This window comes from Rousettus aegyptiacus, unplaced genomic scaffold (genome assembly GCF_014176215.1).
Source record: "Rousettus aegyptiacus isolate mRouAeg1 unplaced genomic scaffold, mRouAeg1.p scaffold_m13_p_12, whole genome shotgun sequence".
Classification (NCBI taxonomy): domain Eukaryota; kingdom Metazoa; phylum Chordata; class Mammalia; order Chiroptera; family Pteropodidae; genus Rousettus; species Rousettus aegyptiacus.
In genome coordinates this window covers 85,871,278-85,896,584 of record NW_023416287.1, presented here as the reverse complement: position 1 = coordinate 85,896,584, position 25,307 = coordinate 85,871,278, and the positions used below count along the sequence as shown (strand labels likewise).

General features: G+C 49.6%; 1 protein-coding gene and 1 pseudogene across 1 annotated transcript in view; one reads left to right on the top strand and one right to left on the bottom strand.

Annotated features, from left to right (window-relative positions):
• The window catches only part of BCL2 (BCL2 apoptosis regulator), a 159,922-nt gene extending 154,080 nt beyond the window's left edge, over positions 1 to 5,842 (top strand). The window contains exon 3 of the mRNA XM_016132721.2: positions 690 to 5,842. Coding sequence (XP_015988207.1) covers positions 690 to 824 — 135 coding nt within the window. The 3' untranslated portion in view covers positions 825 to 5,842. The remainder of the gene's footprint in view (positions 1 to 689) is intronic.
• A 17,192-nt stretch (positions 5,843 to 23,034) lies between these two features.
• On the bottom strand, positions 23,035 to 23,153 carry LOC118610630 (annotated as a pseudogene).
• Positions 23,154 to 25,307: the final 2,154 nt, after the last annotated feature.

The window sequence follows — 25,307 nt, the reverse complement described above, 5'->3', positions numbered from 1 at the left end:
CGCGCTCACAGAGCCCCTGTCGTCCGTGAGAGCATCAGCAGAGAGAAGGGCACTGGTTTGGATCCGAGTTCCAGTCCTGCCCTGCCATTGATTAAGTCCTTTAACCTCTGTGAATCTCAGGTCTGTTTTTTGTTTTTTGTTTTTTCTTCTTCTGTTTTTCTCTACAGAACAGGAATAAATCAAATGACTCCATAAGATAGGTATAAGGAATAGAGTAATGCGTGTTAGGCATTCGTCACTCGTGCCCGGCATAAAGCAAGCCGTCAATAAAGGAGGCTCGGCTCAGTCATCGGTTTTTTACTATTTTTATGAATAGCCACGTGAGCAAAAAATCGCACATCCTCCCATGTTTCTGACAGCCTTTGCTGTTTGATGTTTCCCTTAAGCGTGTACCACGCTCGAATCCACCGGATGATACATTTATATTTTGTTTGTTGTTCATCCCATTCCACCCGGGAAAAGCTTCTTCCTCCGTGAGGCAGGAACTTCTCATCCGTTCCATTCACTGCTGTTTCTCCGTGGGGCCTGGCGCATTCACAGCGTCTGAGTACATGTTTCTTGAATGGAAGTGGAAATCTTTGCCCCCAAAGAGAGTTCCCCCCGCTGTGGAGGCTGTGGCAGGAAGCCTGTCTCCTTGCTGGCCGGCCTTCTGCGCGCTCACACTCTGTTTCCTCTTCTCTCCTCTGCAGGACGCCTTCGTGGAACTGTACGGGCCCAACATGCGGCCTCTGTTCGACTTCTCCTGGCTGTCTCTGAAGGCGCTGCTCAGTTTGGCGCTGGTGGGAGCTTGCATCAGCTTGGGGGCCTACCTGGGCCACAAGTGAAGCCAGCGGGCCTGCCACAGATAAATATGCAAGAGGTTCACTAAAGCAGTAGATGATGTGCGTCGCCGGTGATGCACCATGAAACGAAGCTATGGTCTCTTAAAAACAAGCAAACAGAAACAAAAGCAAAAACAAAACAAAACAAAACAAAAGGCTTTCAGGCTCAATGTCGAATCAGCTATTTACTGCCAAAGGGAAATACCATTTATTTTTTACATTACTGAGAAGAAGATTTATTTATTTAAGACGGTCCCATCGAGCATCCTCTCTCTGGAAACCCCGCCCCTGACTGCCACGCCCCACCTGGGCGGCACCGCCACCTGCCTCTCCTGTGCCTAGAAGTGGATTTGCTCTCCACATCGTCGGCCGGACTGACCCATCATCTGAAGAGCAAACGAACTGACTGATGAAGGATGAAGGACTGAAGGACCGTTCCGGAAGCCAGGGTTCTGGCTGCTGGAGGTTCGGAAGAAGGTGTTCATTTTCTTTACAGTCTTCGCCCCAGGGGGGCTGTCATATTCACAGAGGGCGGTGCCTGGTGGGAAGTGCATTCTCCTCTGGCCCCAGGAGCAGGCACTCTGCACGCGGCTCACACGGTACCTACCCGGTTGGAAGAGAGAAATCAGGAGCTTCGGATGGACGCGGTGTCTGCCGGGATGGCCATCCTGAAGGACAGTGACAAGAAAAATGCCCTTAAACCATAGGAGAGTATTTTTTTAAGCTACCAATTGTGCCGAGAAGCATTTTAGCAATTTATACAATATCATCCAGTACCTTAAGTCCTGATGTGTATATTCATATATTTTGGATACGCTCCCCACCCACCAAAAAAAAAAAAAAAAAAAAAAAAAACCTGGCTCTGCATATGAAACAGAATCCTCCAGAATGCGAGGAAGTGAGCGTTTCCGTGACTTCGGCATCAGGAAGGCTAGGGTTACGCGGGAGCGTCAGGCCGCCACAAGTGCCTGCTTTTCCGCAGGAGGCCACAGTCTGCAGTCCCGACCTGCCCCAGCTCGGGGGTCCCTGTCCCCGGAACAGCCGAACAGCCGGGGCACTCGCTGGCCTGCTCGAGGGGTTTGCAAAAGAGTCATGTGGTCGCCCAGTGTCCGGAAGCTGGCAGAGCTGGGCATCTCACTGTCAAGGAAGAGCCGTCGTGGCCCAGGCCTGGCACCTTGGGGTCCCTTTGCACGCGGAGCCTGGGAAAAAACACTCCTGAGACTTGGATCACGTGTAAGGTGTTTGTCATTGCAGAGGGAAGAAAGCAGAGGCACCGTGCCTTTCCCAGCAGAGGGAGGCGGGGGAGGCCGGGCATGCCACCACCGAGGATGCGTGCAGAAAGGAGGCGCCCGGGCGCCCTGCGGCCGCCCGCGTTGGCCACGCCGCCGCGTCCCGTCTGTCTGTGCAGATGAAGGCACGGCTTCCCGTGACTTTGGGGGAGGGTCGTCCGTCCTGAAGGAAGCGCGGACACGAGGCGCCGTGGCTCCATGGGCTCGTTCGTGTCTGTGGAATTACGACGTCGAACGTTATCTTGGCACCGCGGTTTGGTTTTATCTGAAAACCTGACAAAGGAAAACAGAAGTTCCAGGTGTGGAATGTGGGGATTATCTGTATATCCTGGGCATTAGGAAAAAAGAAAAAAACAAAAAAACAAGAAAAAAAAACACAAAAAACTGGTGGGAAACTGCAGAAAAGTAGCAACGGAAGTGATCTCTTCAGCTAATAAACCAGGAACTGTTTTTTCCAAGTTCAAAAAGCCTTGAGACTCGCATGAAAACTGTGGCGTCATAGCATCATACACATTTATCTGTGTTACCTTTGGAATGTACTATGTTCAGTGTTTAATGCTGTGGTTGATGGTCCAGAAGCTGCTTAAAAAAAAAAAAATACATGCATCTCAGCAATTTTTTTTTTTATTGTATTTAGTTATGGCCTCTACACTCACTATTTCTTAGCAAAGGGGATAATTTTTTTCCATGTGAGATTATTGTCTCTCTGTTCTTGAAAAGCATTTCCGAGAAGATGAGAACAAGCCCCGGGTCTCAGCTACCTGAGAAACCCTGGAGCTGGCCAAGAGGGGCTTCGTCCCAGCCAGGGCCTGTGCACCTGCATGTCGACTCAGCTGTTCGTTGCGAAGGATGCATCTGTTGTCCCTTTGACCTTGTTCCGTGAGGGTTTATTTGTCCCTGGGCAGATCAGAATTTAACTCGCATTATTTAGGCTTGCATACATGTTTGGTTAAACCGATGAGGTTCATTCAGTTGAAAATTCAGATGAAAAGTGACCAGGGGATTAAATTCTGGCGATGGCAGTTTGACCTTTAGAGAGTCGCTGGATGTGGCCTGTCTCCACGTAGACTCCTCTAGAGCCCTCCTACCACGGGGCGCTTTTCCGTGGCTGTCCTTCGGGGCCCTCCTGAAATGCAGCGACACTTGCACCCCGCACCGAGAGAGCAGGAACCCCACGGTAGGAAGCCAGACCTCCCTGGCGGGCCTCAGGGAACAGGACGATCAGACCTTTGAATGATTTCGATCTCTAAGAGAATTATTATTTTGTGAAAGGTTTACATTGTCAAAAGTGACGAATATGGAATACCGAACCCCGTGCTGCTACCCTGCCGAGACCCCGTTCGTGGAGTCGGCTCGCAGTCCTCTCCGCGTGGCGAGACCCTCCGAGCTGCTCTAGAGGTGACAACAAAGAACATGGACATTTTTTTATAGAAAGCCTGTTTGTCCTTTTTTGTTGTTATTGTTCACACCGGAATTTGCAGATTATTCTTAAAACATGTATATATATATATATATATATATATTAAAAAAAGAAAAAAAAAAACAATAACTCATGGGGGCTAACTTCTGGCTGGTTTCCTTTTGCTGTGGGGTTTTGTTTTCTGGTTTTAATGGTAAAGGTGCCCAGCCGCCGGACCCCAGAACTGTACAGTGTTGTGGCCGCACTCACTCTAAGCAGTTACGTTGCATTTTTCTTGTTGTCAGACACATGGTAGAAGCGATGAATGTGCATCAAAGCCTCAGCTCGTCTTTTCTTTCTCCTCCTCCTTTCATCGTCTCAGTCGTGTTGTGAGCAGACAGCCGGAGAACCATCTCTACTTATTTTGTGTTGAGAAGAGATTCACACCTGAACGTGTGGTGCCTGTGTTGGCCAAGGTCAAGGTCAAATAGAACACACGCCTTTTTTCCAAGCTGGGACCAAGAGCTCTGAGAAGAGTCACGAGGAAATCGCCCAAGAACCAGGTCAGTCCTCCCAAGCCTTCTGGAGAAGCACTCCGAAAGACCAAAAGTGCCGTGTCCTACAGCAAACGGTTCATCTCAGATTTTTACAAGACTGAAAATTCTTACAGGTTTAAGATTTGAGTGGATGTCACATTTCAAATTAAGGGAACGCCTGCCTGGATCTCAAACAAACATCATATTCAGATATGGCCTTCCATTTAGATGTAACTTTTATTTTATTAGTAAATGTTTATTGGTTATCATCTAAAGACCTAGTCCTGGCCCAGTGTGGAGGTTAGGAAGTGATTATAAATCAAGAGGAGTTTTAATAATCAAGATTAAACATAAATAAGTGGGGGCAGTCCCAAAATGTCAGGTTAAGAATCTCCTAATTGAACAGAATTGCAAATAGTTTGTGTTGTAACTGAACGTTCGCTAAATGACTAATTTACAAGTGTGGACTTAAATTCTAATTTCAGTTGTACTTTAAGGCAGTGGCTGTTTTTATACTTCTTTATCACTTATAGTTAGTAATGTACACCTACTCTATCAGAAAGAAACAGGAAGGGCTTGAAATATAAGCCATTCTAAGGAAATTAGGGAGTCAGTTGAAATTCTATTCTGATCTAATTCTGTGGTGTCTTTTGCTGCCCAGACAAATGTGGTTACACACTTTTTTTAAGAAATACAATTCTACATTGTCAGGCTTATGAAGGTTCCAATCAGATCTTTATTGTTATTCAATTTGGATCTTCCAGGGATTTTTTTTTTCTTTCTAATTATTATGAGACAAAGGGCATTTGTTGCCGGGGTGGAAGGAGGAATTTTTCAAAGGAGCAGAACATTCCCAAGACTGGATCAGGGCGTGGAGTTTCAGAATGGCTAGGACTGGGGGTTATAAAACAGACACAACTGTGACCTTTACCAGGGTTGGTGTCCTGCTTCCTTGAAGGAACGCATGTGACTGAGAAACATTTTAAGTTCTGTGATACTTTTAGATTCTTGAGACATCAGAACAACTTAAAATCTAGCTTTGTGTGGCAGTGCAGATGGACCAAAACTCCCCCATTTGCCAGCAATGGTATATATTTCAAGCCTGGATATATCTAATGGCTATTTCAACAATAAATTTGCAGTTTGAACCAACAGGATATTTAGTGAAAACCTTCTGGTTGGTAGGGACATCTGTTTCTAAATATTTATTATGCACAGTACAGAAAGGAAAAAAAAAAACAATGTGAAATGATTGGGTAAGTGATAATAAAGGTCCTGTATCCGTATCCAAAGAATCATTCTGTTCCATGTTTGCACTCACAGACAGACCTTGGACAACCATGAAATACGCATCCCACTGGGCACAAATAAAACCAGATGGAGTATGAATGGTATTGCACCAATTAATCATGACTGGCCCCCAGAAAAATAACTTAAAGCCAGCATCCTATTGATGTCAGGTTCGTTTTGTATGCCAATGTAAGTCCAGCAGATGAAAACACTTAGTCAAGATGGAAAGGCTTGCTCAGAAGATCCTGGGACTGTGGTGTAGATACTTAGTAATGCTATGTACCTAAACCTTTTGGGGAATCTGCTGTGGGCCTTCCCAGCCAGCTCATTTTATTTTATTTTATTTTTTCCTCTGGGGGAACATTTGAAGGCATGATAGCCGATTGAATTTCTTTAAGGAAAGCATTGTTGGTTGTGTTTATTATACTGTTTTTTTAAGTTTTCAAGCAAATGTTGCTTTTGAGTTATTGGGATTATTTTTGTTTTAAATAAAATGTATAAACAGTATTTTCGTATGGGAAGCTTTTGTTATCACGATTTTCCATTTTCACCTATAGCTGTTTTTAAGATTGGTACTTTATAGGGGTGACTGATATCCTGCAACACTTTACACACACGCACACGCACACACACACATTCATGATAAGCATATTTTGGATAGTTAAGATAGAGCAAGCTTCTAGTTGGTCGGCATTAAATATGAGGGCACCTTTTTTGTGTTATCGGAAAAAAAACCACATTGCCATTAAACTTTCCTTGTCTGTCCAGTTAATATTGTGAAGAAAAATACAGTGTGAGATATTTGGTTGTGCCCTAGAATTCTTTAGAATGTGGCGAATTTATAATGGCTTGGCCCTGCCATTCGTGGTCATTAAACGAGACTTTTAAAAGCTTTCTTAACAAGCCAGTAGAGCTACCAGAAACCTCCCTCTAATGAAGCCCTGTGGGACCCAGCGACGGGGCTGCCTTACAGGTGAAACCACCTTCGAAGGAGGCCCGTCTGTTTCTTGGTTACTAAACCTCCAGCTGCGTCCAAGATGGACCGGCCTTGGGTTCCGCTTCCTGAGAGAGCCATGGTTGCTGGTGGGTGTTTTCCCACATAAGGTGGCGATCCCAGCCTCTGCCCGCGGTCCGTAAGGTGAAAGATTGTATAAAAAGGAGAGGGACAACTGAAAGCTCTGTTTTGAAAGTGAGCATTTTAAGATAACCAAAGCAGTGACTGCTTTGGAGAAATAAAAAAGGAAAGAAGGGAGGGAGGGAGGGAGGACCCTAAATACCAAGGCTCTTGTGCTTCCCCCTGATACCAACACCACAATCATCAACCCTCCAAGCCTCTTCCCTTCAACCCAGAAGGACTCTGACAGTGACATCCAGCCATGGAGCCTCTGCCAGAGGCCGGCACCAGACACCAGGACCAGTTCCTGCTGCCTTAGGAGGCAGGTATTGGCTTCTGTTTTGTAGGAGAAAGACTCCTAGAAGTTACACACCGTGCTTGAGTCTTCCTCCATCCTGAGTTACAGGAGGCGACACTTGGGCGGACCCCAAGCCCAGCCTTCGTCTCTCAATCAGTGGTCCTCGAACAGCTGCACGTGCACTTGGCCCTCACCTTCCCAAGGGGCGTTTAAAGGGACAAGCCTCTCGACAAGACCCCGGTGTGTGGGTGTGACGCTTAGGGCATGGGCGCCAGGGAACAAGGCACTTCGGGCAGCCTGTGCTTGAGTCTGGAAGGCTAGCGTGCAGCCTGGGTTGGATTTCAACCCGGTGACGTTGCAAGGTTAGTCTAGAGTGAGTTCTTAACTCACTCACATGTCCAGTTGTGATTTGCAGCCTTGTTTTGTTATCCGTGGGCACCCAAGTCGGTATCTCATTAGAAATAGGCAGCTGTCAGCGTTCTGTGGTTATAGAAGTATTTACACCAAGGAAATGAGCAAAACCTATACAACAACTTCTTTTTCAACCTCCCTACCCGTTTTTTTCTTTTTTCCTTCCTCCAGAGAGCCAGTTTACCTGCACATTCCTGGGCATTGTCCTGGTGTGTTAAAACACTGGGGTCAACAAAAGGGCCGGTTTGGATCAGGAAGAGGAGCTCACCCTTTTGCAAATTGTCCTTTTCAAAAAGTTCCTTGCTTTCAACAACGTTGAAAGAGTTTCCTAGTCAAGACAGCTGGCGGATAAATGCATTTTCAGAATATAACCTAGAAATCCAAAGAGTTGAGTAATATTACTATAACAAACTCCTTCCTCTCCCGGGTACTTGTTAGGTGAACAATATACTCAGAACTTAATCTTAAAAACAAGAACAGACTTTATGGTGAACCTCAGCTCTTTCCAGAAAACTAGGAAATTTCTACTTATGAGTACATGACCTTCTTGGGGAGGGAGAATAAACCAGCATCATTTATCTCAGAGATATCATTCCAATAAAGTTGACATTTTATATTTAATATCAAAATATACATTTTTATCATTTGGGTATTAATAAAAATGGTAACGATTGTCTAAGCCGAGAACAAAAAAGTAGTCTTATGGTCACAAAAATTCATAAATTTACTTTTGTTGCGGAAAATTATGAGAGGTTAAACTTTCAATTGTAAGAAATATATTAGGATAAAATGGAGGGTAGAAATGTGAATTTGAAGGGAGAAAAGGAACAATATCAAATTTTCAGGTGTCAAAAAATAACCCGTTTCTGTATTTTTTTATGTAGATGATGCTCAGTATCAAATCATTATGGCACTTGAAGTCCATGGTCTATAATTAAAAGTGATGTTGCAAATGTCTTTTAAAATGTCAGTTGTTAAAATACCTTCTCAAACTCATTATTCGCAGGTGTAAAAATTATTTTTCCAATTGGCCTCGATTCAGGCACTCTCTCTTGAAACATATCTAGAGGAAAGGAAACCGGGCCACCACCATGGAAGGCTGATTGGCGCGTCTCAAGATAGCTCAGTGGAGAAACCCTAACTTCTCAGGGTTTCTTAATCCCATTAAAGTCTATCCGGAAATTACTCAAGCATTTTTATCAGGAATCATGATTACTTCATGGAAGGGGCTATAAATTACATCATAAAAAAGAAGTTCTGCCACGGACAGTTTGGGGACAGTTTCTTCCTCCTGCTACTAAAATGCATTGGAAATCAAATCCTTTGCAACTATGAACATGTAAATTTTAAAAAGTAAATGTCGGCTTAAACGCCTGCAAGCGTGGTACATGTGTTTCGAACTCCTTTTAGTAGGGCACCAGCAACTCGTTGGAAGACCCCTGCCTGCCCCATTGGCCCCTCTCAGCATCCTAATGGGTGTTTTTTGGAAGCTCCGAGGTGGGTGGGTGGATGGGAGGGGTGGAAGACACACCCCCCCCTCCAGCAGGGCTTTTGTATTAAAATGAATCTTGTCAGCACCCAGGAAGCAGGTAATTGGGTAATAATAATTGTTAGAGTTAGTTTCTCATTTCAGGACCCGAAAGGTAAGTAAAGCCTTAGGATCACAAAAATTCGTTGAAATGAATTGCTTTTGTTGTAGAAAAGTATGAGAAGCTAATCAATTTTAAATAGGTCTTTTTGTTCCAAATTTATGTTAAAAATTTCCTTTTTGGAGTGGTTTTGCTTTAAAAAAAAAAAAAAACACAAAAACAAAACCCTGCAGCTTCTCGCCCACTTACCCTACCTGCCATTCGTCTGTGTGTCCTGGATTGCATGTGCTTCGTACATGCTGCTGAAACACCTGAGCCCATATGCATAGTGAGAGGCATGTCCCAAAGCAGGGAGGTCCTGTTCTCGTCTCTTTTCTCACCCTCTGGAGAAGAGCTCTCTCTGACTTGGCTTTGATTACAGACTCCTTCCAGGGTCGTCCACGGCCCTTCACGGATCTAGAATAAGAATCTGCAAGTGACCGTCAGAAGCTCTGTAGGGCCTGAGATTTTTCCCCATCTGCAAACTAACGAGGGAGCCTACCACCATCGTATGGATGCTGGTTGAAAACTTGAGATTCCTGGCTCAGAGACAGACAAAGGGCTCGCGGCTCTTGCCGGAGCCAGAGCATCAGCATTTTTTGAGCCAGCTCCCCAAGCCCCGGGTCCCAGAGGGCAACACGAAGAGCCTCAGCCGACCTCTGTACACACAATGGGTTGGACACAGGGAGGAACTCTGAGTTTAAGAGTGTAGGAAACTCGAATCTTTTGTCAGGAGCGCTAAGCATGTCTGCCCTTGCTGTGGAAGAAGACACCGTGTCTGTCTCGAGGCTGTAAACAAATCTGAGCTTTGCTCTGGAGGAAGACTTACTTGGTCTCTGCCTCCCAAGGCTGCTCACTATACATCATCCTCGGAAAGATGGTCCGGGACAAAGCAGTCAGCGCCTTGCTTGCAAGATGAGCAGAAACATGAGAGGCCCATGGCAAATCGTCTCCCAGAAGCGGCACAGAACCAGTCTACCTCCGCCGCGGGTCAGGCCCCTGAACGCCAGGAGAGCAAAATACAACCCCGAAGGCTTCGCTCCTCGAAGCCGAATGTCATAGCCACAAGTCTCAGCCCTCTGCCATCCTAGTCTGCCCCTCTGGACGCACGCCGTGTATCAGCATCCCTTTGAGAGGGTTACACCGAATGGGATCCTGGGTCCTCAGCTAAGAGCTGACTCGATGCTGCTGATCATCAGAGAGAAACTCGCGTCCTCCCTGTCCAGCTACCTGCTGTCCACAGACACCTGGATGCTTCCTGTCATCCTGACACGTCGACCAAGTCTTCAGCCATGCTCTGCTCCCCAAGACTAGGTCCTCCCCGAGTCTCCCCTTTTCTGTCAGCCACATAATCGTTTCCCCAGTTTTCCAAGCTAAACATCTTGGGCACATGGTTTCCACGCAGTGCTCTCTGAATGGGTTGAAAGATGGGGCCAGCAAACATGCACTGAGTTCCAGGCCGAGGACAGGTGTGGAACTGGGCTCGAGGCGCGAGGACAGATCAAGACCCAGTCTTTAGCCTGGGGAACTCAGGTTCTAGTGCCTTCCTGGTTTTCGTTGTTTAAATATTTCCAAGTCCCGTTGAATGGGCCCCTTGTTTTCTGTAGTCACCTTTAGCTTGATCAGGGAGTTATTTGCTGTTTACATTATGGAAGGTCTTGTTTTCAGACAGGTTCCCACAGACAGACCAAAGGCACTTCTCCCTCAAGCCGAGCCCTGGACGTTTTTGTTGGAGACAGCTGGCTCGGGCGCAGTGAAGCTACGGATTTTTCTCTGCATTCTTTTTCTGTTTTTCCAAAGTTTTGAGCCCACTTCATCTCAGAGCCCTGCAGGGCGGGTGGGAGCAGACACTGTAAAGGCTGAGAGCAAAACTCAGCAGCGAGCAGAACAGGGGGCTTTGATCTTCCCTCCCAAGGGGGACATCATCCCTCATGTCCATGTGGAACTCTTCAGCTTGAGGGACAGAAGAAAGAGAAGGAGAAATAAAATATTTATAGGAAAATTATTTCTCACAAGCAAGCATTTGTTCTAAAAGCTTTTAGAAACATAATTATTTTCCTCCTCCTTGGGCTTTTCTGTTTTTAATATGAAACACTTTCAAGTCCCCCGCTTCGATTTCCAGGAAGCAATAATCCATTTTGCCTTGCGGGGAGTTTAGGAAAGAAACTAGGTTTCAGAAGTAAAAATATTTCCATTGAAATTGCCACATGGAATTCTTGCCGCTCTGTCTTGTATAATAAAGGCCCCGATTCCCAAGGGTGGGGCGGACCAGCTTCCCTGGAGCCTTTGCTGCAAGTATCTCTGCCCCGTCTGAGACACCGCTGGACGCCTGGCCTCACTTACCCTCACCTACTCACTGACTGTTACCCAAAAGGGAAACCTCTGGACCAGCACCGCCCAGTAGGAGTAAAGTGTGAGCCCCAAACATGAGCCACATAGGGAATTGTTCATTTTCTAGGAGTCACATTAAAAATTAAAAACCATACATGAAAGTAGTAATATGTTTTATGCAACCCAGTCTATCACGTCAGTATGTAATCAATATAAAAATGATCATGGGTGTTTCTTTTTGTTTTCTTTTTAATTGGAAGTTTTTGAAACCTGTGTGGAACTGACCTTCGGAGCACATCCCTGTTCAAACAAGCCGCGTTTCAAGTGCCCGGTAGCCAAACGTGGCTGGCGGCTACCATGATGGACGATGCCGCTCTAGACTCTGTGTCTCGATATTTTTATAGCTCACACGCAAACCATGTGTCATAAAACGCCTTCCCTTGCCTGTCCCCCACACCCTCTGCCAATTAACTCGCTAAGGCTGGAAGGCATCTTTCTCTCCCTCTCTCCAGCTCTCTCAACGTCCTCTCCGGATCCACACGAAAACATCCTCACTTTTTAAACATCGGCTGTCAGTTAAAATGGGGCACTAGATTGGATTGTGTTCAATGGAAACATCGCAAACCCCCGCTGGTGAGTGTCAAACGCTTGGTATCAGAAGATCTGGCTTTGAATCCCAGCTCGCTACAAGTACGACCTTGGGTAAAGCATTTGGTCTCTTTGAATCTTAGGTTCTACCATATCCTACTAGCCTCATGGGATAGTAGCGTGAAGTACGGAAAAATGATGACTACGGAGGGCCGGCGGTGCCGCATAAAATGGAAAATCACGTTATTTATTTTCATTCCAAATCATCAAAAGCTGTGCAACCATAGAAAACACTAACCCGCAATATCTACAAACACAGAGTAAGGATTTAAATTAAGAAACCGAATCGAGGAAGCAAATTCCTGTGATTTCCCACAATGTCAACAGTTTTCTTATTCATCGCCAAACCTTGACAATATATATATATATTGAGAGAGACACACAGAGAGAGAATGATAAACGACCCCCAGGATCATAATCGACTGCGGTCCTTGGAGCCAGGTCCACGTCATGAGAATCCATCCTGATGATGCCTCGCTGTAAACTTAGCAACGAGATCTTGATAATGACACTACAGAGAACGTTGTGTGTGGACCTTACTTTCAAAGACCAACAATTTGAGATGTCTACAGAGAGCTCCTGCAATATCTCTGTCCCATAACCACCTGGATACTTCCTTGCCCTAACAGCTTTTCGATTAGTAATGTTAGCTTCTAACATTCCCTGTGACACCACTTAAAACTTACCTTCTCATTGTTTTCTTTAAAATGAGATCTGTGTGCAGGGGACTAGGGGAATACGTTGTCTTCTTTTCTAAATTGTTCTCTCCCAAGTGTTACTTAAAAATGAAATTCCAATTTTGGGGCTTTTCCCATTTGCCTTCACTAATTACTCCGTTTATGTTCCGCCCAGTGGTAAGTACCATAACTAATTCAAGTTCAAACAGGACTTAGTCACTATCTCATCACGCTCATCTCCCACTTCTAGGGGAAGCCACGTACATGCACACCACAGAGACAGAAGCCAAGAGGGGTCTTGGGCCCCTTCATGAGGCCGCAGTTGTTGTCACTCTGATCCAATCACGTGGCCGAATTTGTCCATGTCCCGGGGCGCAGAGCATGCTCTCACACCAAAGTCCACACTCGCCATTGCGTGTCGTGTGGAGGTAAATGAAGACTAACCGAATGAAAACAAGCAGAGTCCGCTCATTCCGAGCCTGCTACGTATATAGCAAGGAAGTCGGCCACCATCACTGGCTTCTGGCAGAGACTCAAAGGCCTGCGGAGGACAGCGAAAGCTTTGTAGTAGAGAAGAGGATGAGGCGCTGCTAGATGGGGAAGCCATAGGACAGCCAAGTGGCATCCCACACGGTTGGTTAGGGAGCATGTTTGGCTATCTCTCTGTTTGGTCCTACGTTGGAGGCGGGGACAAAAATTGGGGAAGCTGTCAGTTATTAAGCAAATCCTGGCCATGGGGGGCTGATAGTTTCAGAGTTTATTATTCAGCTTCCTGGATTGTTTCTAGAGACAGAGGTCTGACTGTCTACCGTCTGATTTATAGAGAGCAGGCTGCCTTGCAGGGCCGGGTACTGTAGGTAATGGCTTGGTGTCCTGAGCTGGTTGCTGTGGATTGCGGGCCAGAGCTCCATTTTTATATATGATCGGGCCCTTATTCGTTTGCATATTCAGTCTCTCAGGCGCAAAACAAAGCCAGTGGGAATGGCAGGAACCTGGAAGGGATCCACACGAGTGATCGGGAAGTTATCAAATGAGGTCACCGGAGACACGACACCCCGGCAGCCACCCGGCCATTTGCTAATGACGTCCTCTGAGTCCTTCTCACCCACTTCACAGCCATGCGGTCTCCACTGTCACAGCATCTGAGAGGGTGCCTCAGGTGTACCTGTGATCCTACGAACGCCACTGAACGTGATTGTGAGGAGCTGGAATGCGGGACTTCAGTCAGTCACATGGCTGTGGGACTGATAATCCAACGGGTTCTCCCAAGGGGCGCCCTAAGGTCGCCAAAGCTTTCTGAGATGAAGGGCTCAGAGCATCTTCTTAGGGTCCAGTAATCCTAAAACGCTTCACCATAGTGCCTTTGGAAGAGCTGCAACTACCCCAAGTCGGTTTTAGGAGAGTGTGGTGGGTGGGCTTTTAGTTCCTCTTGGGATCCAACCCAGGACCTGATAATATAATTTTTAAAAACACAGGGTAGAACCATCTGCCGTTTACTTGGCCGACACTCTGTTGAATGCTCTAGACGACTCGTCTTATTTAACCTGTCATGGCGGCCCTATGAGGCGGGTACCATTACTGTTGAGTTTTCTAGGTCCCGTTGGTCTAAAATTAAGTGTCAGCTTCTAAGGGCTTCTCATGTTCTTTGGCTCATGTCTTCTTCCTATTGTCACTCCAGTCTTCGCTGCCATTATCACTCTTGCATCTCTATCCCTCCGATAAGACAGTTACGGCGACCCTGGGCCCAGACAACCCAGGTGCTTTCCCATCTCGCGATCGTTTATGTATCAAAGTCCATCTTACTATGTAAGGTGGCAGAGATTAGGACATGGACGACTTTGGGGAGCCATACTCATCCTACCGCAATAGATAAAGAGACTGAAGTTTAGAGAGGTAAATTTATTTTTGCAAAATCTCATTGCTTATAGTAGTTGAGCTGAGGTTCGATTTGTCTAGCTACACCAGACATTCCTTTCTGAATTCACCAGCAATGCCCTTGAGGGCACACTCAGCACAGTGTGCAAAGTATCACCTTCACTCCTGCTCTTCCCAGGGGTGTTGGTCCTCACGGCCATCGGGCGGCACAGTCAGTCTCTCTGGTCATCCACACAGCTTGATCCAAAAGCTCAAGCAAGACTTCAGGGAGACCATCATCTACGGGGACCGGGCCTGGTGGCCAGAGATGCTCCTCTTTAAAAGTCAACCTCCCCTTTCATAGCCACAGCTCAGCAGCTTTCTTGGGGTTCATTTCATCTTGCTTCCTCTGCATCTTCCATGCACACCACCTCGTTCCCTCTCTGAACCCCTTGAAATACTTTCCTAGCTCTGTCCTTAAAGCATACGGGAATAAAGTCATCCCTACGGCTCTGCCTTCCTCTGTTTCCTCCTAACAATAGGTCAAAGGTTGGGGAAAATATCTGGTTTAACCCATAATTATCTCCAGGAAATGTGAATACAGCAGCACCTGGACAGTCAGGGTGCTGTGGACGGGAGGACCCATTCTGCACACCTGCATGGCACAGCACACTGCAGGCTGCGTCCTGTTGGGAGACGGCCTCACCTGGACAGGAGGAGGATGCTCCTGGCCCCACCACCAAGGCCTCGCCTTCTGCCCCACCTCAGCCCTCCCTCTTGGCTATAGGAAAACTCAGCGAGCCCTCACTTAGCCACGCAGGGCAGAATTACAGAGGAGAGCAGAATACTGCTCTTGGGTTTGCTAATTCTCCGACATCCCGGGCTCTGGCCCTTTCATGGCCTGACCTGTGGTTTTTGGTGGATGCTCCAAGCTTTGTCTGGTCTTCCTCAGCTTGGTCTCTTGTGTTCTAGGTCCTCACAAGTTGGTTTGCTATTCTGGAATGAACCTTCTTGTCATATAATTCACCTGAAATGCTGGCCAGAACTTCTTCCACTGTCCCAATTCTCAGTGTCCAATAAAATCACTTCCACGGGGGACATTGGCCTTTCATAGTGTCTTCAATAAGTCAAGGCCCCAGAGTCGGAGAAACACGACCCACTGTGCCAAGAGGAGACGCCTCATTGCTTTCTTTTGTCTCTCCTTATTGCGCGGGGGTGGGGCAAGGGCTTGGAAGAACATAAGGAGAGGTATTCATGATAACGACAAAATTAATAAAGGCCACGGTGAGCTCAGAGTCTTTCTTTTATCTTCTCTCGATATCATGGTTCAGTTAACTTGGAATAATTGCAAATCACTTTCATTTAATTAATAACTTAAAACAATTGCCCAGAATTCCCTTGGATCTCCATAGGGACGAATTGTATACAAGGAAGCCTAACAGGAAAGGTGGCTCTCAGAGGACATTTCTTGGCCTTTCCTCTGGGGGATCTTTTTGAAGAGTCCCCAGTCCTGAATTTCCCATCTTTCATGCTCGATGGCTCTTTGCATTTGATTTCTGCAGCCAAGCAAGGCTTCAGTCTCTCACCTACGAATTCTGGCCCCGGCGAGATCTTGCATGAGGCACTGCATAAATTCTGGACACAGTTGAGAAAGGAAGACATTTATTGTCTATCTTGGCTCTAAGTGAGGCTAAATGTCTATGAAGAGTATTTGGGACACATATGTTGTGGTAAGCCTGAACCGCTGTCCCTTCAGTCCTAGCGACCAGTGATGCTGACCAATGACCGTGGATGTTAAAATCGTGGGTCCTGGGACTCCAGGGCACAGCTGACCTGTCGCCCTTCTCACGTAATCAATGCCAGTGTTTCAAGTGTCTTCAGGAGCGTAATGCTGTTGCTAGTACAATCCAGAATAGAGAATAAATATAGCAATATTTCTTGGCCTCCAAAAATTTAATCCAGACTTCCTTTTTCTTGTGAAATTCACGGGTCACTAAAAATAGGAAAATATTTAGATATAATTGATGATACAGTGTTGAGCATCTCCAAAAAGGATCAGTGTTTTTAGTGTTCCAGACCATCATTACATTGGGTTATTTTACTTGCAAAAATTGGATACATATTTGATATAGAAAATTTCTTTACAATATCACGATTAAAATAAAGGACATCTCCCAGGATTTCAAAATGGCCAAGAAATATATTCTCAAAATCCCTGGATATCCTTGGGAAAGTCATTTTGAGGCAACACAGTGCATTGGAGCTTTCAGAGATGATAGATATGTCCGACATCTACACAGTTTGATACCGTAGCTACTTTGAGCCTTTGAAATGTGACTAGTGTGACTAAGGAACTAAAATTTAAATTGTATTTAACTTGATTTAATTTAAATGGAAATAGCCACATGTGGTTAGTGGTTATGTGTTAGACAGGGCAGCTCTAAGGGGTCCTTTCTGATGTCAGGAAAGTTAAAAGGGAGGTGGAAGTTGATGTCCTAGGATTGAGCGGGCCTGGTGACTAACGTCTGTAAAAGCGTGCTCTCAGATACTTCCTGCTGGGTGAGCAAGGGACAGCGGCAAGGCCCAGAAACCACACGCTCGCACTGCGAACAGAAGACCACTTAACACACCAAAGGAGAAAGCGCGAGCCACTGGGTGAGCGCTTCTCAGTCACAGGTCAACAGTCGCGTGACGTCAGCCCAAAACGTGGAGGGCGGAGCAACCGGGGGGCGGGGCAACCGGAGGGCGGGGCATCTGGAGGGCGGGGCGTCTGGAGGGCGAGGCATCTGGAGGGCGGGGCGTCTGGAGGGCGGGGCGACCGGAGGGCGGGGCGACCTCTTCGCCATCCGTTGGGCCTCCCTGGGCATTCTGGGTTTTCCGAGAGAACGTGGGAACTTAGTCCAGTTCGACGAGAGAGAGAGCCAGCTTCCTTCCACTAATCGATCAGAAAGCTTTTACGATAGGAGACTATGAGATATGTATTTAAAAAAAAAAAAAAAAAAAGATCGAATGCAGTGGTTTCAACTTAGAAGCGCTCCTGAGTGCTGAGCCTGGGTTCTCAGCTCAGAAAACCTCCTTTAGAGCCTCGCTCCATGTTGGACTGGGATCCACCGTTCCTTAGGATCAGTGAGGTTCATCGAGGTGTTTCCCCTTTGGGGTGTGTGCTATTTTGGGGGCGGGGAGGTGTCGTGGATCTGAAACGTGATACTTTTCTACACTCCCTAAGAGCTAATTTTTTTTTTTCTGAAAGAAAAGCAACAAAAACACTCATGCGCGCCCCTGTGTTTTGCACAATCACTTACCTTTCTTTAAATGGCCACATTAGAAACTCTTTTTAGGGCCCTGTGGAGTGAGGTGATTATGTTTAATATAACCCTCTGGGGTTCGGTGTCATGCAGACCAACAGAGAGGATGGAAACGTGTAATTCCACACGGCCCGAAGTCCTCGACCGTTTGAGTCTCAATTAAAATGCTTGTTTACTTATCGGCTAATCTCATTATTTTTTCCAAATTCGCTCTCAGTAAGTCAGAGTTCAGAATCTGAAGTTTAGCCATTTCTGAAATATGACCAAAATGGAAACGCGGGGAGAGAGAGACAGCGCTATTCACCTGGGGAAAAGAAATACATAACCCCCCGAATAAATGACTGGGAGTGGCCATTTGCTTTCTCTTAACATAAAACCACTTTCTATGGAGAAGGTATGTGCACAAAGGAGTAACTTTTTTTAGAAATTTACCAGTGATTTTATCATGGTAAATTGAGCCATGATCCCAACGAGAGTGCGTGCTATTATTTCTAGAAATGCATAGAGCCTGTATTTATTTTCAGAGGGGTTTGGTATCATTTTTATTAGTTGCTCTTCACAAAAAGCAAAACAGAAACCACCCCAACCTCTGAGAGGTAGATCAGATTTTATCTCTTCTATTTTTTTTCTTTCCAAACGAGGAAACCACACAAAGCGATTTGCCCTGGGGTCAGCCAGCCATGGGGGGCTGGACTGGGGTTAGACATTCTGGTCTCCAGACTCCCAACCTGCTGAACTGTCTCTGGAGCCAATCCTGCTGTCCTCGTGGGGACCCGCTGCAGGGCACTGTTCAGCCAGCAACGATGCCGACAGACAAGTCCTTCTCCCTAAACGCTCCCCAGTTCCACCACCCCAGGGTCCCTCAGGGTGCAGGGCCGCCTCACCAGGGGGCCCTTCTAGGCGATGCTTTTGGTTCCTCTGTAACTAACACCACCTGGATGGAGTCCAGGATCCTCCTCCTTCTGAATTCTCTTCTACAGCAAATAAGTCATATTTTAATTTTTACTATGATCTGGCTGTTCTAGCGTTTTCCCTGTTTGCTGTCTTCCCCAAGGCAGACTGTTACTCAGAAGAGGGTGGCTCTCCTAGACCCACCTGGACGCAGGTGCGGTGAGGGGCTGGGGAGAGCACTTCCTGCGTTTGGTGCATGGCTGCCAAGCAGGTACACTCACCCCTGTCCTCAGGACGAGGGGCCACTGTCGGGCCGAGCCCACTGCTGCCTGGAGGCCCGACGGGGGGGAGCCAATGCATTGTCCCAAGGCTCCCCCCGCAGTGGACTCTGGGAACGAGGTCTCAGCTTCTAGAATGGGACGAAGCAAGATTCAGAGGACGAAACAAACAAGAGACCTTCACAGGTCAGTGAAAGCAGAGCCTCGGCTCTGCCCCCACGTTTCCCGGTCAGCACGTCACCCCCGTCGCCCATGACCGGCCACCACGGCGCTTCCCAAAGAGCGCTCCGCGGAGCACCAGCTGGAGGCCCTTTGCAGAGCGGGTACGTCTGAGAAACACCACGGGTGACTCTTGTGGAGTCACAGTGGCGTAGCAAAGGCTACGCGAAGTCCCGCAATGACGCACCCTCACTTGGTTCAGCCCAGCGCTCCCGGACCCCGCCCTGTGGCCGGGCCTCCCATGCTGTGGGTGCCGCTAACTTGCGCACTGCAGAGCTCGCTGGGAGCCGTGCCCCGGGCTCCCAGTCTTGCCTCCCAGAGCCGTCCCCTGAGCTTTGCGTCTGCGCTCTGTGGCGTCACCTCTCCAGGCACCTCCTCGGCTTCACCTGTCCTGAGCTCAGGCGTCTTCTATCTTTTAACTGTGTGGTTTTGTTTACAAAATGCTTCCCGCCAGGAGGAAAGCATCCCACTGGACCATCATCGCCTCAGGGTTCCTGGGACCTCCCTGCCACCAGCCCTGCCCCCAGGATGTGGAGAGGCTGTCGTCCTTCCCAGGCCAGCTCACTCCCACCCTCTCTCCACCAACGTGGACCTGCGTTTGTCCCCTCGGAGACGATCCTGATCCCTCGGACCCTTGCCTAGAATAACACCTTTTTTCCAATTTCTGCTTTAAAGAACCGGGTCTTTTCTAACCCAATGGGGCCCTGGGCCTGGCCCTAGTCGAGGCAGAGGCTTTCTGGTTTCCTTCTTGTTCTCGGCTCCCCCCCCCCCCACGCCTGCTCAGCAGAACCTCGTCCCTTTCCCTCCCCTCCTGTCCCCTCCTGGTCACTACGCAAGGACTTTTGAAATGACTTACTCCGGCCCTCGCCAGCGATCACGCATGCGCACACACATGCACACACGGTGTCCTGCCAAGTCCCCATCCCAGCCTGTGACGCTGCCCTCCGTCCGACCTTTATCTGGGAGCTCAGAACTCTGTGCAGGACGAGCCGGAACGCGGCGGGGAAGGCAGGGATTTCTTTGTGTCTGTCAGCGCTTCTTCATTACTGGCCGGGCTCGTCCAGAATGCGGGGACTTGGCCTCCGCCCTCCACATCCCCGGCGCGGCTTTTCACACCACAGATGTCCAGCTACCTGCCCACAGCGCGGTGATGAGAGGCCGTGGCTTCCCAGGTGGGCACAGGTGAGGAAGCTCCTGTCAGTGCCTAGCACGTGTCCACTGTGATACGGGGAGTGGAGAAGCGGGGAGGCGTGGTGCCCCAGGGGGGCCAGACCCGCCACCCCCAAAAAAGACCCCATGATGATAAAGGGGACGCAGGATGATGGGGAGGCATTTGCTCCTCTATACCCGTCCCAAGGTGAAGAGCAAGTTCCCAGGAATCTTCGCACAGGTTGCCAGAGGACTCTGTCGTGGACGCCCTCTCCCTCGACCTCCCCCCACCCTTTCTACTCTAGGAGTCGCTTACTGCTTACTGTGTCTGTCGCGAAGGAGTGTTTCGAATTCTTGCTGAGCAACTGGCGGTTGCACAGAGGGGGAGCGAGGAGAAGGCTCGATTCCGGGGCCAGGGATGAGATGTGCGGAGCAGAGCCCGGGCACCCGCCATCCTCGACGGCGTCTGTGCAAACCCAGCACCGGTAAGACGTGCGTGCTCAGGAAGGCCGACTGCAGAGTGCCGGGGACGGGCACCCCGGGGCTCCAGGCCCTGCATGAAACAGGAATCAGGTCCATGTCGGCGGGCTGAGCCGAGGTGGGAGCCAGAGCCAGGCAGTCAGGGGCGCTGGTTGGCTCCCCTGTGGCCCGCAGGTGAGCACTGGGAGCAGTGTGAGCACGATGCTCCTTTCACAGGCGCACACCCCCTGTGGGGATTAGATTAATGCGCCGTGTGGTCCTCACAGCCTTTTATTCCATTTGGCGCTTCAACCCCCTTGACCGTGCCCCAGGATCTGTCCATCAAAGCCCGTTTGATAGGGACTCGGCGCTTCATCGAGCCTCCCTCCCCCGACGTCTGAGAGCAAAGGTGACGTGAGCACAGGCTCAGGCCCCAGGGTGCGACCACTGTGCAGCAGGGGCCACGGCCTCAGGTCCGGCGAGCCCAGGGCTGGGGAGGCACCTCTGCAGACTGGGGGTGGCGGCTCCCCGCCGTCCCTCGCCTGCTTTCTCTCCCTTTCTCTCTCCTTTGTGGAGCCTTTATTCACCTCTCTTATCCTCTTCCTGAGCCTTAGTACCTATTGGTAGGATCGCAGCTTATCCGGCCTTGGAATTTGAAAAGACCTCGCGTGGATGGTCCGTGGGGCACGTGGTTCCTCCGTGGTGAGGCCAACAACGGAGCACCAGAGGGTCCCACGGCGCCCGGGGTGGCGTGGCCAACCCGGGGTGGTGTGGCTGAACTAGCTTAGTCAGGGAGGAACACACGTGTGCTCTCTTTGCTGCTCCGATGGGGATGAAATGAATGAACAGCCGCTTCTGGGGGCGGGGGGGTGAGGGGGTGTCGGAGGGAGGGGGTGCAGGTGGAGCTTACCTGAGGGGAAGCGACTCGCTCTTCCGTGAGGAGAGCTGCCTGGCAGGGTGAGGGCCTGGCGGGCGGGCTGCCGGGCGTGGGCCTGGGGGCGCAGCCGCCAGAGAGCACGTGCCTTCTCGGGCGAGCAGGAGCCCCCGTGACCCCGCCGAGCAGGCTGCGTCACTGCCCCAGCACACGGCCGGGCTCCTCTGCGCATCCCAGACGGGGCCTGCAGCCTCGGCCCTACAGGTGCCCGCCGCAGTCAGTGGTGGTGAAAGAGCCTTGGGCACATCCTGAGGCAGGAAAGGGAGCAGCAGGCCAGAGGCCAGATGCCAGGCTGCTGCTCGCGCGAGTGAATGGAGAATCACCCTCCATTCTCTGCCCCCCTCCAAAAAAAATAAACCCCCAAAACCCAACACCTAATTAAGACCAAGTTGAAACACTAAAAATAGGGGATGGAGAGGAGATGGTGGAAAGAACAGCCCGAAAGGAAATTCGTTTCTGACCATGGGGGTTGGAAAAGCCGCGGCTCTCCTCTCGGCTGGCAAAGTGGTTGATTGTGCAACCTGCGAGGCCTCTCATCTGGGCCGTCAGTTAAACTGACAAAGGGGGCCCGGCCCACAGCGAGGCAGGTCGGGGGCCCGGCCCCTGCCAGGTGCTGGCCACCCGCTCACGGCGGCCCTGGCCTCTCTGATCCCTGTCCCCACCCAGGCCACCAGCTCCCGCCGTCCTGGATGACGGCCCTCGGCCCAGCCGTGCAACCAGAGGCCACGCAGCGTGGAGCTGAGGGTGACCCTCGGTCTTGGCGTCCCAGAGAGAATCAAAGTGAGTTAATAAGTTAACTGCTGACAAGCTGCCTCGTACCCTCGAGAGGCAGAGGAGCCCTCGGCAGGAGAAAACACTGTTCAAGGCCAGGAGCCCCTGGCAGGTGTCTTTGGACCCCTACGGCCGGCGTGTCCAGGCCGTCCCGCGGGAAGCCCATGGACAGGCACCGAGCACCCACTCGCTGTCGGGGGCGGGTGCCGTGGGCTGCCTCAGGGACACTCGGCATGTAAGCTGGTCCTGAGTCCTTCTCCTGGGCCCCGGCAGCCCAGGCCTGGCTCCTGGTTCTCCCATCAACTTTCAGTTTGCTGTGAACACTGGACAGGCCCCAATCCAACAGCAGGACAAACTCACAGATCCCAGGGACACCCCCGGTCTGTAAATTCCAGACACGGGCGCCACCGGTCAACTCAGAATGAGCTTGGACCAGGAGCCCCGAGGCCCAGGCGCCAGGCCAGGCTCTGCTGCTTGGTCAGAAACTGGCCCCTCTGTGGACTCAGTTTCCTCAGTGGTAAATGAGGACCTTTCTGTAGAGTGACAGAGGCTCCCTGAGGTCCTTCCCAACTACTGCACACTACGCCTTTGCCATCAGTTAAAAAAAAAAATTTTTTTTTAATTTATTTTTTATTTTTATTCTTTTATTGTTTTAGGCGAGGCAACCCTCGGTTGACCTCACAGATTACAAAGACCTTGTCAACCGACAATGCCTTATTTTTAATTTTTTTACACCCGCAGCACCTGGTCTTCCTAGGTGGTCTCCCACGTAAGTACTAACCAGACCTGATCCTGCTTAGCTTCCAAGATCAGACGGGATTGGGCTGGTTTAGGGTGGCATGGCCATAGATCACATGCTTGCTTTTTATCTAGAAAGTTCCAAGAGTCAAATTAACGAGAGAAGGCTGAGCAGCAATTCACTCTCCGAAATCAGGGATTCCGATCAATCTGGGGGCGGGGGAGGGGAGGGGAGGTAAACTCAGTGGCAGGCCTGACATGCTAACCGCTGGATGAATTATTTCACTTCTGTGAAGAAGGCCTCCGCTATCGCTTCGCCGAGAAGCCTGCCGCATCTTAAAACCACCAGTGTCACGAGCTGTCATGGAAAGTGGAAATGGGCAGGATGTGGTTTGAACTGACAAAAAAAAGAAAAAAAAAAAATGAGGTGGCTCAAATTCCTCTTCAGGGAGTTTGAAGCGTTGGCAAGGATGAGAACCGGAGAACGTTTCCGACGGCAGCCAACGGGCCAGTCAAGTGTGGATCGGCCAACCCAGTTGCTTAGTGCCCAGGCGGTACAAGCCCCCGCTGGCAACGGAACACGTATGCACGCGACAACCACCGAGAGAAACAAAAGCAGATCAGCCCCCCAAGATGCCTCGCGTCCAGTGTGAAGCGTTGCATCTGTGTAGCAGCTGCCACGAGAAGCGTTCTCGTGCACGCGATGCGACGACCAGCAGAGAGACACACCGCGGTGCTGTCGTTCCCGTTTTCCAGAGAAGGACGCTGGGGTCGGGCGCGGGCGTGAAGGCGGCAAGCCGCACAGAAGGCCCAGGCATCCAGGACTCCCGACGCTTGATTCAGAGCTACCGTCTGAATCCGTGTAAACGAGAGACTCGTTTCAGGGACAGGAGCAGGTCCCCGAGGCAGAGGCTGCATGTGTGTTATATGTACACTACATCCCGCTGACTTGGCCTGGGGGGGCTATGCTCCTGCTTTCCCCTGGGTCCCCATACCTGTGACCTCACAGGCCTCCTAAGACCCTCCGTGAAGGGCCGCTAACCCAACCATTGATTATAAATAATGAAAACAACCACGGGCCACTCATCCCCAAAGATTTAGATACAGAATTCTCCGAACAAGCGAATGATCTTGTGGTCAAGCTTTCCTGCCCTGCCCTCCTCAGCCGGCGACACAGATGAAAAGCCCTTTTCTTAGCTTTCCTGGAAAGGGGGGGTGGGCGTTGACGTGAAAAGACCCGGCATTCGGTGAGTACCTGGAAACCGACGGCAGTCCAGAGTTCTCGGAAGGCGAGGATCACCTGGCTGGACGCCTCTGCACCCCAAGACCGTCTCCGCCAGACGGCACTGCTTCCCCAGGGCCCATCTGCAGGGACCTTTCTCGCCGTTTTTGTTGACCCTGGTCGCCTTTGCCGAGAAGAACTGTTCTGAGGAAGGTACCGATTCCAGCACGTGCGTGGATCGTCTGGCGTGGCCGCCTTTCAGGCTGTTGTCCTTGGAAGCGATTTTGGGGGAAGCAACATGACATCTCTGGGCTTCGGTTTCCTCATGTCGGAATTCGGGGTGTTGATAACAGCACCCACACTGCGGGTGGTCTCGGGGGCGCGGTGGTGTCTTCCGTGTGAGCCTGCTTCTTTTTTTTTCCCCCTCGTGGACGTTATCCAGAGCCGCAGACCTCGTTTCGTGTCTCCCTGGCTTCCTTCCCTCTGCTTTCGGTCTCTGGGGACGAAGCGGGCAGGGCAGAGGGAAGAGGGACGCACAGGTGGCCCACGCACGGCACGCGCCGAAATCACGTTTCCTCCGACCCGCACGCAAGTAGTTAGTATTTGATAAAGGTTACGCTCTGCACCGGTGGCGAAAGAAAGGGTCCCTCGATAAATGAGGTCGGCACAACTGGCTACCTAGGAAAAGGCGAGTCCATTTTTATTCTTTAACCACGCGCCAAAAATTTTATGGAATCCACCATCGAATAAACGTATTTCAGAACGAAGGACGCCTTCCGAACAGAAAGGCGATAGAGAGAAAAACAGGTGTATGTGACCGCACAGCATACAAGCCTGCAACGATCACGAAAATAATAAAATCAACGAGTACATGTCACACTACATTAAAATATGTGTTACTCCCGTGAGACCCCATGACTCCAGTGGGTTCCTTATCTTTTTATTCCCTTCTAAGAGCTCTTTGTATGTTAAGGAAATTGGCACTCGTGTCTTATAAGCGTCACATGCCATTATCTACTGGTTGGTAGTATTCCCTGTCTCGTGG